Below are 20,696 nucleotides of genomic sequence, written 5' to 3'. Positions count from 1 at the left end.
ACCTCTGGCACCAAGGCGGCCTGCGGGGTTTGGGGTCCAGGCCCTAACTTTTGGAGCTTCCTTTTGAATATTGGGCACAGCCTGAGTTGTGAAATGTATAGCCAGGGGTGTCTGGCCCTCAGACTTTGAGTCAGTGTTAGTATTCTCTAAAAGCCTCAGAAAATTGGTCAAGGCAACATAAAACACAGAAATTATTTTGATGAAGCACGGAATCCTTGTTTTCTGCTCAGAAAACTTTTCCATAACATCAGTTTCTTAGACCAGTAGTCTAAGAAACATTAAAACACAACTCTAATTTTGCTTTAGTTTACTTCTGACATTTAAATTTCTAATCTTGTTTAGCTTAATCACATATAAAATTTCCTCTCAGGATTTCTCTTCACAAACCTACAACTTTCCTCATCCCTTCAGTTTGCCTCTTCTCACTCATTCAGAAATAACCAACTTTAAGACAAACACCTTTCCTTCAATTTCCTTCAAAATATATTCCCATACTTTATAACTTCTGTTACCAAAAACATACATTTTCCTTTCCATCATAATTAGAATTTTTACTCATCATCTTTATATACATAACATCAACAAATATAGATCAGAGGTCATGCACATACTCTTATTATTTCCCCATCATCACTATTTCCCTGGGGGGTGTATATCTAGTTTCCTCAGAGAATGATGAAATAGATGGGGTCCTTAGAGAACTTGGTCTCCCCTCAGAGTCCGAGGGTAAAGGGGGAGGAGAAAAATTCCTGATTGCTGAGCTCTCTGGAAAGGCGCTCCTATCATCGGGCCATCTAATAAGTCTAGGTCTAATCATAGTTCGTGAGGAAGGTTTTCCTGCAAATGCAGGAAGAACAGAATAGGTTGTCCATCTGTCTAAAACAAATGGTATTTGTTTACCGCTTACGTCCAGAGTTACCTGGGGTTCCTAGGTAGTGATGATGACATTTCTGGACAGGGATGGCAAGGATGGCCCTGGGCCTCTTCAGTCACACAGTTGCTGGACCTGGGCTATTAGGGTGTTGGCTGGCCAGCCCCCTCTCTGGGAGCATGGGCAGTCAACTCTCCAATGCTAGAGATTAGTAGCGGGTTCTTTACATGGTGGCAGGGGTTTGGGGGCTTTTCGGTACAGTCTTTTGCCCAATGTCCTGCTTTCTTGAATTTGAAGCAAGAACTCGTTGTCTCCTTATTCCCCGGTATCTTAGGGACGCTTGTCTGGTACCAAAGGCTTGGCCAATTGTGACAACCATTCTCCTGGTTTGCTGTTTTTCTATATTCTGTTCTCTTTTTCTCTTTTCAAGATCTCGATTGTTAGAGGCCATGAAGGCTGTATCTAGTAATTGATTTTGGTTAGTCTGTGGCCCCATTTGCAGCTTTTGAAGCTGATATCAGAGGCTGATTGGCTAATAAAAGCTGACTCCACAGAGGAAGTAGGATCTATATTAGTATATCTCCTAAAAGCTTCTTCTAGCCATTCATAAAAGCTGACAGGATTCTCTTTCTCGAATAATGGTCCTAAGCTTCTCATAGTTCACTGACTTTTGTATACTTTTTTTCATTCCCCCAGTGAGGACCTCTAAAAATCTGGCACACCTGGCCATTCTCTCTTGGGTATTATAGTTCTAATCAGGATCAGCTAAAGGTACTACATCTGACCTGGGGGCATTGCCCTGGGGTTCCTAACAAAGGCCTCATCTGCCTCCTGACAGGCCCCCGTTAGAATGTGGTCCTTTTCAATGGTTGTACAGCAGGTGGTTAAACTAAATTGGATGTCTTTTCAGGAAAGATCAAAGGCCAGAGTCAGGGTTTAAAATCCGTCTGCAAACTTGTTTAGATCTTCAGAATATCTTCTTAATTTTCTTTACATTGTTGAATATCAGTGATGGAAAAAGGTGCTTGCATCCTAATGGTGCCTTCCACCCCAGCCAGAGGCAGGAGGGTAGAAGGAAGGGCAGTATATAGAGCACTACTTAGAGTACGAGGAGGGCTAAGAATAGCTTCTGACTCCCTGGTAGAGCCTTTGGAGAAGGAGAATTATACACTGGTGGCTGAGCTTCCCTCTGAGGGCCAGGTTGAGTATTAAGTAATGGGTCATCTATGATATCTGGCTCTGGTTTTTATTTGTCCTTGCCATGAGGCTTCTGGTAGTCTGGGCATAAAAATGGATCTTGGTAGAGGGCTATAAAGGCCTGAACATATGGAACTTCCAAGCATTTGCCCTCCCTTTTTCAAAATAAGTCTAGTTGAAGGATGCTATTATAATTAAGACTTCCATTAGGGGCCATTGCTCTTGACCTCCTAGTTTATATTGTGGCCAAGCTGCATTACAATAAAAGACAAGGTGATTCCTTTTTAAGTTATTGGAATTGAATTTGTCCCAGCGGTTAAGGATACAACTGAGAGGCGAGTCGACAGCTTATTTCCCATGGTGGTCTGTAAATAGAAAGGAAAGTCTGAGAAGAGTTTCACTAGGAAAGACAAGGCCCCTCCATGAGGTGTCCCTCAAGGTGGTGGAGAGGTCCAGGGTAGGGTCTTCTGGGTCGTCACCCTGTGAAGTCCCTAATTTAGGATGCCGGATGTCTCCAGCCTTGCATAAGCACTGGTGCTACTTTTCTGATGCTTGGACTCAAATTTAGACTGAGCTTTTGGCATGGGCTTAGGCTCAGACTTTTTCCATTAATTATGGCCTATGATAACTCTGGGCACCCCTGGGTCTACCCCTCGGCTTTTGGCATACTACCAATTGAGAAACCATTGTTCTACTACTGCACCCTGGAATGTTATAACCTTAACCAAAGTTCGTAGGGCAAGGGCAGTCAAAGAAGGTGCAGAACGCAGCCTTGCTTTCGACCCTAAAGAGAGTCCTAAGATTTACCAGATCAGAGAATACCTTAAAATGGGGGCAAGAGGAAGTCTCTGAGGGCCACCGAGGTCGGCAAAAACCAAATGTTGGAAATGAATGGTCCAGAAAAGAGGGTCAGCGAGAGTTCCTCTTCTGGGGAAACTATACTCAAGATAAGAGGTAGAGCAGATGGTACAGGGCGAATTGCAGTGGAAAAACAGATTAAGGAGGAGCTAAGCCTGAGGTCCCCAGAGGAACGTAGCCAGATGGTGGAAAAGAGCCGGAAAAGTGAAATCAAAGCAACACAGAGACATAATGCCATAAGAGTAGAACACCCAAGACGAAGAGGAAAAGATCCCCCTAAAAGGGGGCTTATCTCCTGGCTGGCTCGCCATAGGACTATGATGTCATTTGCATCAACCAGTGGTTACTAATTGTAGCTTTCTCAGGATGGATGCACATTTCAACATTTCTAGAAGGGGATGGTGTGGAGTATTTCAGTGTGGACTAATGCCATCTCACCTTTTGAAAATGGGTATCAGTCCTGTTTAAAAATAACCCACCCTGCAGAGAACGCGTGGCAGGGCCATTGGAACTGGTAACTGTAATCTTGATCGCTGCCTCTCTCTTCTGTTATCAAGGGGATCATCCAAGATGGGAAAATCATCTTTATGCCGAACGGATACATAACGCAATGTCCGAACTTGAATCGCAGTAAGTAGCAACTTAAAGCATTTGTGAACTTTAAATATTCTATAACTTGAGAATATCAGAGAAACAGGCGAGGAAGGATATGGCACACACTATTTACAGTGTTGCCTGATGAGGTGGTAAAGATAGTGGTAAGGAGAGTGGAAGAGAACTTATCCATAATACGTACTTCTGTGTCTTTGAATTTTTAAAAAGCTTATATGTTACTTGTAGAATTAAAATGTGAAGGTAAGAAAAAGATTACATTAGCAGTTTGCATTCTGTAGATTGGTAGAGAAAGATATCTTTCATATAATTATATGTACTTAAAAAACTATTCTTTAAATTGCTTGACCTGGATGTGAGTTTACTTTTTCCTCTTTTATGATAATTTGCATTTTTTTCAGTCACTTCTAAATAAAAATGAGGATTTAATTTTATTTTAAAATTGTTATATTGCCTTTCAGTTAACAGTCTTTTTTTTTTTCCGTTTCTTTCTTGTTTATTAATAAAAGGGAAAGATCTAGACCTGAAATCCTCTGTGATTTCACACCAATTTCAAAGCAATACTTAACCAGAAAAGCAAAATCCCTTCTACATAGCCAAACAGCTAGCGTTTAAAAAATTTCTTTCTTTTATTAGCACTGTATCAACATTTATTTTGTATTTTCTTTATTGAGCTTGCCCAACTTGTAGTGATTTCTTAAGCCTGGTGCAAGGAATAATGGATTTACAAGAGCTTTTGGCCAAGATGACTGCAAAAGTAGGTATCTAAATTTCACTTGTGATGTTTCATTTCTTTATCCATGCAATCTGGAATTTAGAGTGATATGCTATAATGGAAACATTTTTATCCTTGGCATCTCCAATATGTTATGAAAATGGTTTATTCTCGAAATAGTACTACCTATATAGTAAACATAACCATTTCTGTCTTTGATACTATTAGGCTGTATCAAAATGTTTACTTGAAAAATGTTTGGAAGAAAGAGGCAATATGTATCACCATCAATTCCCTGGGAGTGGAAAGGAATTTGCCCATTGGCTATTAAACTAGTATCACTGTGAGATGATATATGGTTGGAGCCACTGTTGCTTATAAACTAATGCATTTTGGATGTAAGAATAATTGCCAATAATCAGAAGGGGCAAAATAGCTATTGTAAGGAAGAGATTACTGTCACAAGAAGGCATTATATCATGTTTCTAATGTATGATTCACTTTGCGACTGGTCCTGAGTTAAATAGTGAAGGAGGCAGAGTTTGCCTTTCAGCACCTTCAGTCTTATAATTCCGTATCTTTTCCTCTTCTCCATCAGCCACTTAACAAGACTCTTTTGCAGATCTGCCATTTGCCAGGGTGTCAAGTACAAAGGAAGCACTGATGAACAAGATATAATTTCTACCCCAGAGATAGTCATGTCCAGTGGCAGAACCAAACATGTAAACAATTAGCAGCTTTAATATATATTCATAACATTTAGATTCATAATAGAAAGCCCTGGGCTTGTGGAGAAAGGCACTGAGTAAATAGACAATGTGGCTAATGCTGTTGTTGTTATAAAATCAATCCTGGACATAAGCTGTGGCCTAGGGTGAAGAGAAAATTGGGTTGGACCTAAGAGATGTTATACTCTGTGAAAGGAAGAATTTTTATAACAGTGACAATGATCCATTAATCCCATTCTACTGGTGGCTGTGACTGCTCTCTGCCATCAGCTATGGCATGTGGAAAAAAAAATTGGTGGGTAGGTAAGTGTTTTGAAGGTAGAGCTGTATTTTGGACCCATAGACTGCATTGCTGAAGATAACGTGTCTGTTTCAAACTCGGTTTTTAGCCTAGTCCACTTTTGTCTGGAGAGAGAGAACACTTTTCTGAGAGAGAAACAGACTGAGACTCGAGAGTTGGAGTATTAGCTTTTTCATTTCAGAGTACAGTGGAAATGTGAAATGCAGTCAATTATTTGCCTTCCCAGCTTGTGGCAGATAGAGGCTTTTATTTCATCTTTTCTGGAGCAGCTTGATCTCAATACTGTTAATTATATCTTAGCTTGCTGCCAAACTTTTGAAACAAGAAACATGCCACTCATTCTCAGGTGTGGCTGTCCCCTCGCTGGCTCTGAGGATGTTCTTTTTTTTTTTTCTTAGTCCTTCCCGTTACTTGGAATGCCCTTCTTTTTTTGGCCATACATTATCCAGAAGCCACACTGAACTCTGTCTTCAAACCATTGTTATATAAAATGAACATTTGTGAGGCAGAGATATTTAACTATGGGCAATTGCAAGCAGAAAATAATTGAATCCACCTCAACCTCTTTACTCCCCTTCCCCCACCCCAGGCACTTTGGAAGATTTATAAGTCTGTTTCTTCCAAACTGTGAATAGAATTATAATTAGAAAATTTGAGTACTTCCATTTTCACTGCATAATTTGGAATCTGTGATAATCTAGAAGAGGAATTGGCAAACTTTTTCTGTAAAGGGCCAGCTGGTGAATTTTAGGCTTTGCAGGCCAAGAGGCAAAATTCAGAATATTATGTGTATACTCATTTTATTTAAATATAATCATTTAAAATTTAACCATTGAAAAATGTAAATATTATTCTTAGCTCAAAGACCATACAAAAGTAAGTGGTGTGTGAGATTTGGTCCGTGGGCCTTAGTTTGTCAAGCCCTGAGCCAGAAGAAGCTGGAAAGTTGCTCATACTAGGTAATATTTATTGAGTATTTACTATGTGTAAATTACGATACTTCAACTTTTTATATTCCCTGTCACTTTAATCCTCACAACAGTCCTGTGAGCTGGGCTTGATTTATTAGCCCTCATTCCAAAGAAGACGACCGAGTTCCAAGAAAGTTATATAACATTCTTTTTTCTTTTTTTACAATTGTGTAACTTTTCTGAAGATAGTAGATGGCAGAATTGGGACGCAAATTCAGATTCTGAAAGTTGAATCGTGACTGAGAGAGTTCATAGTTGGAGAAGAGAGGTTTAGAAAGAGAAACAAAAATATAAAGAAGGAATGACTGATGGAGAGAGGGAGGTGGATGCTGCAGCGGGGGGATGGAGGTATCAGAAGAAGAATGAGCAATAAAAAGAGAGGAAAAGGGTAGGACTGAATGATCAGATGGCGCCTGTTGGGAGTGAAAAGTGAGCATAGGGCTTGTAGCAGCTTTTAAAGGGGAAGGTCAGGGTAGGAACCCAACCTTTTAACTCACTCTTTGGGTTACAAGCACTTGTTTGCCTTGGACATACGTGAAATTTTCTGAGTCCTGGTTTGACATTGTATGCGCTTCTGCCAGGACCACATAAGGGCTATCTTATATCACATTATCTCCTTAAGGGTCTTTGGATCACAGAGACTGCTCAGAATCGGACTGCAAGTGTAGGATAGGCCAGGTGAATTCTCAGGAAAGAATTCTTTTAAATTCTCAGGGTAGATATTTCCCTCTAGCTGGTGCCAAGATCTGAACAGGAAGATCTTTCTGTGTCTTGTGCAAGCCTCGTTTCTTTTTTGTGCACCCTTAAAATGAGGTTACAGCCTTTTGGGGCCCAAATCTTTATGTAGGAGTTTCCTTTAAGACACCCACATTGGGCAGGCCCTATTCTCTAATTCCTCTTTCTTGTACGCTGTGCAGCCATCAGGTGAGAGCTCCAGGGTTCATTGGATTTGTTGCAGCTGCAGTTTCCCCATATGTAAATTGGTAAACATTGTTTTAGGTTTTCTGAAGATCTCATGTGACCAGGCAAGTGAGATTTGGAGGCTGGGCATTCAGTAAGTAGTGAGTCGATTTTATTGTTATACCTGGGAAAAAATAGGCAACTATGAGAGGAAGATGGTCTCTAAGGAAACATACACTTTCCCCAATGGCTTGGCACCCTGCAGCCTGGCAGAATCTGCAAGTTGATGTCAAGACCCTGGCCTAGAGCCAGGTGCTGGGAGGTCTTGGAAAGCAGCAGAAAGTCCTCACATTTGTGTTACAGTGGAAGCCATAGAATCGTACCAGAGAGCAAGCCCAGTGCACAAGCTAGACAGTGATAGTAGTCAAAATCACATCAAACCAAACAGATGCAGACACCAGATTTGCTGTTCCTTTTCTCTGTTCAGGTAGGGAGGCTGGAGAATAATGATACCCTGGCTTGCCACAGGACAGATCATGGGAACTGCTTGCATGTGCCTTCAGGTGACAGTGATCAGGGTGCACAAGACCCCTCTTGAAGAATTCTGTCATTCTGGCAAAACCGGACATTTTTTTCCAATGCAGAGAAGGTGTAGGGAAATTGTCTCCTACTACTTCCACTTAGTGATCCATAAGAGACCACCAATCCCTTGGCTTACTCTGGAAGTTTTCCCAGGTAGTCTTGACATTGAAGAAAGCACCCACCTACTGGGCCAAGTACACTGAGATAGGGTCGAGCTCTGCCCTGCTGTTCAAGCTCAGGAAGAAGAGATGCTGGATACTGGGAATTTCTGGATTACTTCTGTTTAAATCATTGACAGATCTATTTATGCAAATTAAGCAGCACTTGGAGTGGCATTTCAGCTTGTAACATATTTAATATTGAGACTTTCATTGTTTCAAGGAGCTCAATAGTGATTTTTCAATTAAGCTTTAAGTTTTAACACAATTGAAGATTTCTTTTTTCCCTTCCATATAGAGAATGCCAGATAGTGTTACAAAGAAAAAAAAAAAAAGAATGCAATCTACTACACCACTAATGTACTCAGATCCATTCATTTGACCTCTTACTGTTGAAAAGGCTTCTGCTGTCTATCTTTGAATGGGTAGAGTTAAGCAGAAATGATTTAGTCCATGGTTGCTTAGGTAAATGCATGAACAAAGGTAAAAAGAAAAACCAGAGATGTAGATTTGATACTGTATCTGTTTTCGATCTGCAGGCATTTTTGGAGAAAATGGCAGATAGTGCAGAAATAGCTTTTGAAAATGAATTTGTTTAAATTCAGCATGCTAATACCAGTGACAGAATATGTAATTTTGATTCAGAGTTGTTTTTCTCCTTTATTGTTGCAACAGAATTTAGCAGGGGAAAAAGGAAGGCAAGATTACGTAACTAAGTGCCTTTGAAAAGTTTGATTTTTGCTTTAATATCTCTTTGCCTTTGTGCCTGTCTGGTGTACTCTTATGTTATAGAAATTAGGGCTTTTCAGTGTTATCAGAAAAAGCTAAATATGTTAAAAAATACAGTTCAGAAGAGAAACAAAGTCAGCCTTGACAATAGCTTCCCTTGTCTTAAAACTGATGCTTTCCTTGGAATTGAGTTTTATAGTTAGGTATAGCTCAGCTTTGTTGGACAGTCCTGGAAATTGTCAGTATTACCCATAGACAAGCTCCTGGATTTTCAGGAAACTGGGACAGATGCAGAATTGCCTTTTGGGTCATTTGGTCTTTAAAAAGTTCCCTTTTTGGAGTGCTACAGATAATAGAGTTCCAAATTTTCAGAGTGAGACAGGCACATTATCTGTCACAGATACCCATTCTCAGCCACTTTTAGGAGGGATGCAGATCGAGTTCACCTCTTTCTTGATCAGTCTTAGCTCAGCCATCAAGCACCACCTTTTATAGGAACTACTGGGCATATAGAAATGAAGTAAAGATAATATGTGATGTTTTCACTTCCTTCTTATTATCTTTTGCCTATACATGGTTTGGGCAGTTGACCTCACCAAACTTTTGGGAGTGTATTTTATCTTTGTTTTCTAAAGAATTCCCAAAGAGCTTAATTATCATAAATTCTGGAAACTCCATGATTAGGCTGGAGATTTAAATGTCATCTCAATTTTTAAAAGATGATGCATCTTAGGAAAGTCATCCGAAGCTAATATTTCAGGCATAGTCAACTCTCAGTTTCTTCAGGGCTGATTATGGTGTTTGTGGTGTGTCCAGGATCCTATTTGTTCTTTTCCCTTCCCATTGGCACCACCCACAAAAGGCAGACAAGGAACAACTTTTCTTGAGAAATTCCAAAAGCTTAGACGAAGAGGATGTAATAAGTGACAAAAACCAAGTTTTTTTTTTTTTTTTTTAAATATATGGATCCATTACATATGCTATTGGATTGAGTTACTCCTTACTATGGATATGACAACGAAGAGATCACAGCAAAGTTCAGTTTTTTTTGCTACCATATTTGTGAAGGCAAACTGGAGTGGGCTGCATGGAAAGTGATCAGGAGAGAGGGTTGGAACCATGTCATGAGGAGCTGTTACGGGAACCTGGTGGAATGGTGCTGGCTTTGGTTGGAAGCAGGCATGCGGACAGGAGAACCTTAAATGTTTGAGGAGAGGTTAGATTTGCTCAGGAACCTTAAATGTTTGAGGAGAGGTTAGATTTGCTCAGTTTTACAAGGCAAAACTGGATATAAGAAGAAAAAAGGGAGAGATTTCAAGGCTCAAGCCAGGAAAGATATTTCAGAGCTAACTACAAAAAGACTTTCTTTGGGACGTAGTGAGTGTCCCACCACAGTAGATGTACATGCATAGGCGGATAATCACTTGGATAGGGTTACCTGTGAGGACATTCAAGCTTTATAACCCCTTTCAAATCAAAGATCCTGAGATTCTGTGATTAATGGTAACAATTAGGTGACCTAGAAAAATGAAAAAGGTTCTTTTGCCAAATCTTGATCTCACCTGGGGGTTTAGTCACCTCTCCTGACCTTTATCTGAACACCAGAGTGGATTCTTGGGGCATTCTCTTTGGGGGATCCTGAGCTGGAGAGAAACTAGATCCTTCCATGACTCTCCCTTTTTTCAGGCCCCAGCTGCCCATATTTTTTCTTAAGAGAGGAAGCAATGACTTCCCAGCTTGTCAACCATGACACTCTGGTTAGTGTGTGAAGAACACGGAGAGGATGGTGGGAGATAAATGTTAGTGTGTCGGAGTTCCTGATGAGGTCTCCTGTAAACACGGTAATGAGCCCTTGAGAACACATTCATTATGAGTGTTTTCATGTGGGCTTTCAGCCGAAGGCACATGTGTTTGTGAACACCCAGGAGGTCCCTGAGATAGAGTTTAATGTCTCATTTGGTGCTCATTAGACCATGAGAGCCAGTATGTCTTTAATTTAGAGTGATTCTACTTCATGTAAAAAAAGAAAAAAAAAAACACAAACAAAATATAACAAAAAACAGAGCTGACTAAGAATCAGTGAGCTGCTCTGAGAATTTTTTACCCTTCCTACTTGGATTGTTGTTGTTGTTGTTGTTGTTGTTGCTATTAGCTTTGTTAGGACAATGCAATTGAGTTACAGAAATTACACTTAGTAACTCTTGTTTGCAGCTAAATTATGCAGAGACAAGACTTAGTCAATTGGAAAACTGTCATTGCGAGAAGACCTGTCAAGTGAGTGGACTGCTCTATAGAGACCAAGACTCCTGGGTGGATGGTGATCACTGCAGGAACTGCACATGTAAGGTAAGCCCGCTTGTAAATAAATAACAACAGTTTTAACAGGACAGTTTCACTGATTGTTCTGTAATCTTGTTTTTTTAATGTAAAATGCTAACTCCAAGACATGTTACCTTTTTGCCAAGAGCTTGCGAAGTAATCTATATGGTTTTGAAGGGAAGCTGGAAGGGTGTCATTTCATATACAAATGCTTGGAAATTAAAATCTACTTTCCCTTGACAACACAGTCTAATATGATCTAATATTATTATGAGAAGCTCACTGGAGCTTGGAGGCTAGAGTGTCAGGGAGGAAGGGACTCCTTTGATTTTTCAAACAACCTAATAGCTTCATTCATAACTTTTCTCTGCTAGAATAAGTTTTAAAAGGGTTTAATTAATTTCTGGGTGTTTTATTATATTTTTCAAGGTATCAATCATCTGTTTCAGAGAATTGTAAGACCCCTTAACTTTCAGGGCATCCTTCGTCTGTTCCAGAAAATTACAAAAGCTGCACCCCCTCCCGCCCATCACCACCGCCATTAGTATGTAAACCCTGTACAGTTGAAATTATTTGATAAATATCTGAAGAATGCCACTGTTTGTCTGGGAAAATACAAAACACATTGTTAGAGCCTCGACAATGATTGACAGGGTCTGCAAAAGGTGTTATTTATGTTCTTGTAAAAACAGGCTTTTTTGTTTTCTGCCTAATCTATTTAGCCCACATGGGCAGGTGGAATGAAGCCAGTGATGTATATCAGAAAAGTAATTGAGGTGGCACGAGTTCATTCAGGCTGGAAAAGATATTTTATTTGTGGTCCTGGAGTGGACTGGGAATTCCTCACAGTGCTTCTGTTTTCCTGATGAGGTTTCTGGGATGAGCTGTGAGCTTTTTTACAATGGAACTTTCAAAGGACACTTCTGAGATGCCTTTCCCTGTCCTTCCTCCCTCAGAGTGGTGCTGTGGAATGCCGAAGGATGTCCTGTCCCCCTCTCAATTGCTCCCCAGACTCCCTCCCTGTGCACATTGCTGGCCAGTGCTGTAAGGTTTGCCGACGTAAGTACTGACTGAGGGTCAGAGTAGCCCTCTGTGCTTTGAGATTTATTCTCCCGCCCCCATATTTTAGGTCCTAACTGATTAACATTGACGAAATGGAGCACCAGCAGTTGATGTAATATTATATGTATGAAGAGAAGGGCTGCTGGATTTTAATCACCTATGATGTGGCAGATACTTTAAGCTGTTTTTTAGAATTCTCACATCTATCGTAATTACTGTTCTTTTTCCCATTCTGTGTAGAAGAAACTGGTGTTCACAGGGATTAAGTCACTTTTACAGAGTCACACAACTGGGAATGGGTGGAGTCGATCCATAAAGTCTGGACTTCAGAGCTCCATGTATTTGGTCCCCCTCGTCCTGAATGATCAAGTTAAACATGAAATTCTGTTTTGGTATTCTGAGGTCTTGGCCACATTTTCTATTATTAAAAACCTTCCATTTGGAATTTCAAGATGAACTTCAGTTAAAATGCTGAAATAATTTCCTTCATAGTTGGCTTGTTCAAGTTATAAAGTCCTTTTCTCTTTGTATTACGAAGGGCGCTGTTTCAAGTGAAAGAGTGGAATGAACACTGAGACAAGCAGTAAGAGTAAAAGCTGTCATTTAGAATGCTTAATATGTGCCAGTTACTATGCTAGGTACTGGAATTTCATTAGCTTATTGAATCCTCATCTTAATCCTTTTGGTGGGGATTATGATTAGCCCTGTTTTACAAGGATCTTAGGCTTAGGGAAGTGAACTAACTAAGGTCACAAGACTGGTGAGTGGCCAAGGTGAGATGTAAAACTAGTTCTGTTTGATTTCAGAGCTCCTAGTCTTTTCATCAAATCATATGGTCTTCTTAGAAAAGGAGAGTTCACGCTAGGAAGGTGGCATCCTTTGGATAACTTTCAAGATCATTTCTCTGTTGAAAAACACCAGTGTCATTAGGTTTTCAAAAGACAGTGGTCTAGCTTTTTGCCAAGAACATCATGTTACCTAATATGACAGTGGAAGTGAGATTGATGGTTTGGTCACACCTGCCCAAACCTTTGCTGAACTTTTTCAAAAGGAACTTTCAAATATTCCTTCTTCTCATGGTTGGTATAGTATTCCCATTACTCTTGAGAGTGTACTTGGAGTCGATTTAAAAAAATAAGCTTTCTTTTAAGTTTCTGTTCCAAGAGCTTTTGGAAATCATGTCTGTTGAAGATAATAGTATGAAGATGATGGTTTGCTTCCCTGATTGAAAGGTGGTTCTTTGTAGGTACAGATTATTTTTTTCCAATTTTGCAATTTTATACAACAGTCAGAGGAGGAAGTTGAACAACTATTGGGAATTTGTATTTAAAAATGTGAGACATTTTAAATTTATTATTTTGAGTTCCCTAGACAGACCTGTGAATGCTGTTTCCTGCAAGTTGTTTTTTGGACATGCGGTAGATGAGTCTTACAGTTGCTTTGTGTTTTAACCTTTTGGTTTTCTCCTTGAAAAAGCAACATGTTTATTGTGTAACATTTGAAATCACAAAGAAAAGTAAAAATAAAGATGGAGAAATCTCCCATAATACCATCACTTGGAAATGCTCTTGAACTTTTAGTGGATTTCATTTTTAAAAATTATATTTTGTGTACATTTGAGATCTTACTGTGCAGATAATTTTTTTGTTTTACCTTCTTGACTTACCACTATCACTTAAGTGTATTTTTATGTTTAAAAAAACTGTATAAACCTCATTTTAATGAGTTTCATTGTTTGGCTGCTACATTACTTTATCATTCTCCAAGTGTTAGATAGCTAGGTTGTTTTCCACTTTTCCCTTTTATAAATTACTCTTTAATAACATTTTTGCATAGAAAACACATGTTTTTGTATTTTATATTTTATTAATGTGGAATTCTCAAGAGTAGAATTACTATGCCAAATGACTGATATTTTTGGAGCCCCTTTAATACATATGGTCAAATTGTTCTCTCACTACAAATGTGTAGGGTAGTCATTTTTCTTTAATTTATTGGAGAATTTTAAGTTTTAAAAAATATTTAGTAAGTTATCCAATTTTACCAAGATGCTGAATATAAAGACTAACACACGAGTGTGTTTGGAATTCATAGGAATCTATTTAGCTATCACTAATTTTCTCGGCAGCTTTGATTGGTAGTTTGATATGTTTATAGTTTAATAAAATGGTAATGCAGATAAGTTATGAAGACTACTCAAAAAAAAACAAAAAAACAAAAAACACTTGAAAAGAATTGATGCAAGCCACCTCTGGTAATTAAAAGTTTGGGGAACTTTTGCCTAGAAGATTTTCATTTCTGATTATAGAAATATGTATTAGGCATTTATGCAGTGTGGGTGTCTGGAATGGTGAGAGGGCTCACTTTCAAGTTAGAGACATGATTTATGGTGTCTAGAATTTTAAGTGCGATCATATTAGGCACGTGGATGGGGCACTGTTGGAGTATAGACTACTGACTTGTGGGAGGGTCAGGGAGGACATTGTTGATAATCATGAGATACTCCCTGGAGGAAGTGGAGCCAAGCTAAATATTTCTAGCCTTCAGGAAGATTATTATGGCAGTTTGAGAAGTGGGGTGAAAAAGAGGAGAATGAAGATTGATGAAGCAGAGTTCTGATACTAGTTAGTGGAATTCTAGAGGTTTTCAAATATCCACATCAGAAAAAGGGTGGAGAATAATTACTTTTGTCCCTTTCAGATAAATTTCCTAAGCTACTCTCTGGGTTTGGGTGGGGGAAGTATGCTAGGGACTCTGGAAAGGTATTGATCTGGCTCAGGCAAAAGGAGCCATATATAAAAGCAAATTGTTTTGTCTGCTGACTTATTAAGTGTTCATGTACTTGTCATGGCCTCAGGAGCTGCAGCACTTACAGAAGACAGCAGGCATCTGTGGGAAAGAGAACAAAACTGTCTGAGTTCCTGTCTCGGTTCATTGCCTAAAAAAGTACTTTGTCCTATTCTGAAGCAAAGCCCCTTTTCAAGGACAAGGAGGTTTTCATAGTGGAGGTACCAGGTCCTGATACTAGAATGTTCCTCTATCTGTTTGGGAGGAATCGGAAAACTCAGGAGAGCCTTCTAGATTCATTAGCTGTGGGCATGGCAGTTCAGGAGTTATTAGAGGAGTTTTATTCCTCAAAAATTTGTTCCGTGTCTGCTCTTCAAGGCATCAAACATACTGAGCTGCATATTGGAATCACCTGGTGAACTTCTTAATCTAGAGAGTCCCAGGGCCCTACTTTGACCTGGTAAATCAGAATCTCCAGGCAGCGGTGTTCTGTAGTCTGTGTTCTTTTGGTGGACAGGTTTGAAACCTGTCAGAGATGGTAGAGACAGAGGAGGATGGAGAGGGGATCTTCAGCTGTGCCCAACGGCATTTACAAAGGAATAGAGGTGGCAGAGGGAAAAGGAGATGGCCTGTCTAATAATGGAGGGTTCTTTTGGTGAGAAGTAGAAATAAAGAAGTGGGTCGGGGATGGATGATGATGATTGTATTCCATTCGATTTATTCAGTCATCTTACTGAGATTCATCTCCCAAACAAACACTGTCCTTCTGGCTATAACAGTAGGCATATACGGACCTTCTATTTTATGTCAGGCACTGAGTTCAGCCCTTTTATGTGTGTTAATTCATTTAATTCTTGCAGCAACCTAAAGTTGTAGGCTTCATTATTACTCTCATTTTACAGATGAGGAAGCGAAGCACAGAGAGAAGTAACTTGTCCAAGGTCTCTCAGCTTTGGAGGAGCCAACATAAAACCCAGGCAGTCTGGCTCCACAGCTGATGCTCTTAACCTAGCTCTTCCACCCCCTGCTGTCCAGGAAGATGCTTACACACTATATTGTTACAATAGAGTATTTTATGTCATGCACACAGTGTAAGATGCAGCAGTAGCACAGAGAAGGGAGGGATTAACTCCATCAGAAACGTGTGTGTGTATGTGCACATGAGTGCATGCGTGCTAAGGAAACATCATAGCGGAAGTAATTGCTGAGCAGGGTGTGGACAAATGAATATGAGATTTCTATGTGGATAGGTGGGTAAGAACACATCTACCACAGGGAATTGTACGTGCAAGACCATGGAAGTAAACACAGCATTGGCTGTGGTCCTTAAAAGCAAGATTTTAAAGCAGAATTGTAGCATAATCAAAGAAGTGCTTTTACAAAGGCTGCTGTATCAGGAGAGCTGGTGGGGATTGGACGTGAGATTCAGGCCTATTCCAGGTGGAGGCAGTGAGGCTGTCAGGTAGGCCCTGCCTGGAGAGAAGAGAAGGAAGGGTTGGATGTGAGTGATAGCTAAAGGATCTGGCTCATGGTAGGTACTCCAAAAGAAGGTTTTTTTTTTTTTTATGAGACAAATGAATCAGGGACAGAGTGTCTTTAGGGGAGAAGTTGCTAGACTTTGACAAGAGCTGGTGGGAGACTCATAGTGTGATTTACAGAAATAAGGTAGGCGGAAGAACTAGACTGGGGAGGCTGCTTTTTGTTTGGCTTGTTTGATTTGGAGATGCCTGAGGGACAACCAGTTTGATGTGGGCATCTTGCTCAGAGGGTTCTAGGTGGTTTCCCTGTAAGCATCTTTGCTGCAAACATGTTTGCTGCATAACTAATTGGCTGTAAGGCAGTTTTGCCATGAAAGATAAAAGAATAAAAAATAAAAGAGAATTAAAAAGGACATAATGAAACGTGAAAAATTACTAAAATTAAAAAGACTGCACTGCAAAAAATGAAAATACATTATCTTTGAAGTTTTTTGTTCATAGTATTATACTTTTTTTTTTTTGTCTTGTCTATTTGTCTCCTTTCGACATTGAACTTTTTTTCATGGAACTTTCTTCATTAAGAGAGGTAGCATTTTCCAGCTCAAGAATTGATAATAAGTGCTCTCGAAGACTGCTGTGAATCAGTAGCTGTCTATTCTATTTGCCATAGCTTGGTAAACTTTTGGTTTTGACAGGTGGGAGAGAAGACTGTGCTCACTCAAGGATTTGCAAAAAACTGATATGTTATCATTTTCTAGTATTCGTTCTGGCTAAGATTTACATAATATAGAAATGGGAGTACTGGGGGAACTTTATCAATGAAGAAATGAAACCAGAAGAACAACTAGCTTAAATACATTGTCAGCTGCAGGTAGTTCATTCTTTAATGGAGAAAGAAACCAAACTATCAAGAAGTTATTTTATCTTTTATGGTGAAATCGCCAATGGCCAATTAGTTAGTCAGCGAAAACGCTGGTGGTGCACATGCTTGCAGCAAATACTACCTCTAAGAGCCTGGTCTGGCAGTTTACAGTGAAACTGATATGTTATCATTTTCTAGTATTACAGTGAAACTGCCAGACCAGGCTCTTAGAGGTAGTATTTGTTTGGGAGGCATCAGGAAAAACTCAGGAGAGCCTTCTAGATTCATCAGTTGTGTATATATAAAATATCCCTGGCCATCTTTTATGCCTCGATTTTCTAGATAAATCAGTTGACCATGATTTACTGTTCCTGATGATGCGGCTTCCCCAATTTACTTGCATGGGGAGACCACACCTCCCAAAGCCTGGAATTCCTGTCTAATAAACTCCCACACTCCCAAGCACAGCTGCTGCCAACTTGGCAAGATGGCTCGTTCCAGAGTGACAGTTCTGCTAAGTGCCCTGCTGTCAAATCTGCCATCTGCTTCTTGGTCCAGGCTGGGAAGCAAAGAAATAGATTTTTCTTCTTTATTTTGCCCCTTGCCACCCCCACAATGGTACGAGCACACTCGCTACCCTGTCTTAGGATGTTTGCTTGATTCCTCTCTTCCTCTGGCAGACTCACCCCAGAACTCCTATCTGGAGATAGTAATGTCTGATTGTTTCCATTCGCACCACACATGGGGACTCATCCAGCCCTCAAATCCACCAGCCTGGTATAAAAATTAAATGTCCACTGAACTTTATGTCCTCACATAGCAGGATACTTTGGGAGCTGTGAATATCGCTATGATAATGCACGCCTCAGCCATTTGCAGCTTTGGCACTCATGCAGGATGTGTCTCTGATTATGATATCAAGTATCTATGAAATTACCTTAAGACAGCTTTCAAGATCACCACTGGAGGTCACAAGAATTTCCCCTGCTTTCTCATACTATCCCACTCCTCTGACTGGGCCCCTCCTTCCCTGCCTCTGCCCTTCCTATGCCTACCATCAGTCTTTACTATCCAGCCTTCTGATCTACAGCCAAAAGGCTTATTTTTGACATCTGAGGAAATTCAAGCATAAGGTGAGCCAGGCTCTGGTGCATTTGGCTGGGGCATTTGGGACTCCAATCCAACAGCTTTCAGTATGAGTAGAAATGTAAATGGATACCTGAAGCCCTTCACATCACACTGGGGACATGCAAACTAGAATATTTCACATGTCCGACCATGAAATTGAAACTTCACATGAACACACACTTCTCCATGATGGCAGAAACAAATGTACTGGGGATTTAGGAAAAGGTATTCAGTTTCATCTTTCTGTACCCACAGACATCTTCTAGCCTTTCAAATTGGATCCTGATTTCTCTAATGCAACAGTTGTACACTTTTGCCATTTGAGTGCACACTGAATAAACAATTGACAGGTATGACTTAACACCCCTGTCAGATGTGGACATGAGGTTCCTCTGTCTTCATTTAGGTATCTGTACCGTGCACACACTGGAGCCGTCCCTTGGAACTCAGCAGCTTAGAATATCAAAATCAGCACTCTGTATTACACTTTAATGGAGAGTGGCAGATTAGAAAGGCTGAACACCCAAGGATCCTTCCTCCCTGAGTGAGCTCATTACAGACCTGGCTTCAGATACCATCTCTAAGAGCCCTATCAGGTAGTTTCGCTATAAACCTCTTTGCTGCAAGCATTTGCACCACCAATGTTTTTGCTGCCTAACTAATTGGCCATTGGCAATTTCACCATAAAAGATAAAATAACTTCTTGATAGTTTGGTTTCCTTTCTCCATTAAAGAATGAACTACCTGCAGCTGACAATGTATTTAAGCTAGTTGTTCTTCTGGTTTAATTTCTCCATTGATAAAGTTCCCCCAGTACCCCCATTTCTATATTATGTAAATCTTAGCTGGAATGAATACTAGAAAATGATATTGGTTTTTGCAAATATATATATGTGTGTGTGTGTGTGTGTGTATGTGTGTATTTATTTTAATGAAAGGAGGAAGAGGCCTATCTAGAAAATTATACCGATTCTTTACTTTTTTATTGTTGTTGCTGTTTTGTTCTGCAGCCTTTGGTATCTGCTTTTAATGTTTAAAATTGCATTGAAGAGCAGAAAGAACTCTTATCTGGGAATCAGGAAATTTGATTGTTTTTTTGTTACCAACTAGAGGCTCATTAATTTTAAGATTATTTATTGTTACCTAACAATAAACCCAGAGAGGTATTGAGCTTGGGGCTGGAGATAAAATTATGAATAGCCGTAGTCCCTACCCTTATGGCCCTTACTGTTAGCAGGGGAGTTGTATAATTAAATGGGCCACTGAGATAAAATATGACATGTTGCTGTGGTAGGGCTAGGTCCAGAGCACAGCTGAAGCACAAAGTGAGGGCAATTCACCAGTGTTAAAAGCCAAGAACAGGGAAGGTAGGTCTAAGCTGAAACTGTCGGGTTTATAGGAGGGGTGGTTGCCAGTGGAAGGTGGATGAGGCTGAGTGTTACTAGAGAAGAGAAGAGTATATGCAAATTCCAGGAGAGAGAGAAAGCCTGGCCAGAGCATATGTGGAGATGTGCATGTATGGAAGGGCGAGTGAACACATAGGAGTTGGTGAGCTATGAAACTTGAGAGAGAATGAGGAGCCACATCAATGGCCTTGTGTGCTGAATTAAGGAATTCGGACTATGTTCTGGGAGCATTAGTGATCCATAATGCTTTTAAAGCAGGGCCTCATATTTGCACTTAAAAAAATATGCCCGACTGTTGTGTGAAGAAAAACTGGCTGAGATTGAGAGCAGGACATAGGATATAAGTTAGGAAGTTCCAGTATACTAAACAGGAGGGATGGTGATGGCCTGAATGAAGACAGTGTTTGCGGGCAGGCGGTAGGGAATGGAGAAAAGTAGGTCGACTTGAGAAATTTAAGGAGGGAGCATTGTTAGGATGTGGGTACTGATGGGACGTGGGGCTGAGTAAGAGGGGGAGGTTAGAAGGACCCCAGGTAGTGGGGTGTGGTTGCGGGTGGATAGTGGTGCTATTCACTGAGAGTGGATTCCGGAATGGAATAGATTTGAGTAAGGTGTGGGTCATCTCAGGTCAGGTTCTGAGGGGAACCAGACTCTGAAATGGAGATTTATACTTTAGTAGGAAGTTCTGTCAGGATCAGTTCCCAGGTGGGAGTGTGATAGAGAAGAAAACAGAATTGGGCAGAACCAGAGGATGAACTGCAGTGAACTGCAGTTACAACAAATATGTCTGTCATTCCTTTAGAGCGTTCTGGAGCTGGAATGACCTTTCAGAGTTATCCTGAGCTGCGGCAAGGGGCTTATCACTCATTGGCTGAAGAGGACTTGACTTTGGGCAAGGTGGCTCTTTTTAGCCAAGGGCAAGTCCTAAATCAATATGTAGCTGAGAGCTGTTGATGGTCAACTGTCCCAGCAGCTGCAGGAATGTGTCGCTTGTCCATGGAGGAGGATATGGGTAGCACAGTATGGCCAGCA

The 20,696-nt window shown here is 40.3% G+C and overlaps 1 protein-coding gene across 1 annotated transcript in view; it reads left to right on the top strand.

Moving 5' to 3' along the window:
- The first annotated feature begins 3,484 nt into the window (after positions 1–3,484).
- The window catches only part of LOC105309838 (protein kinase C-binding protein NELL1), a 241,562-nt gene continuing 224,350 nt past the window's right edge, over positions 3,485–20,696 (top strand). Inside the window, exons 1-4 of the mRNA XM_023526447.1 lie at positions 3,485–3,556; positions 4,213–4,295; positions 10,834–10,968; positions 11,898–12,000. Of these exons, the coding sequence (XP_023382215.1) occupies positions 3,514–3,556; positions 4,213–4,295; positions 10,834–10,968; positions 11,898–12,000 (364 nt within the window). The 5' untranslated portion in view covers positions 3,485–3,513. The remainder of the gene's footprint in view (positions 3,557–4,212; positions 4,296–10,833; positions 10,969–11,897; positions 12,001–20,696) is intronic.

The sequence above is a fragment of the Pteropus vampyrus genome, unplaced genomic scaffold, assembly GCF_000151845.1.
Source record: "Pteropus vampyrus isolate Shadow unplaced genomic scaffold, Pvam_2.0 Scaffold876, whole genome shotgun sequence".
Taxonomy (NCBI): Eukaryota; Metazoa; Chordata; class Mammalia; order Chiroptera; family Pteropodidae; genus Pteropus; species Pteropus vampyrus.
Note: the sequence above shows the minus strand (reverse complement) of the source record. Positions and strands in the feature narration are given on the sequence as shown.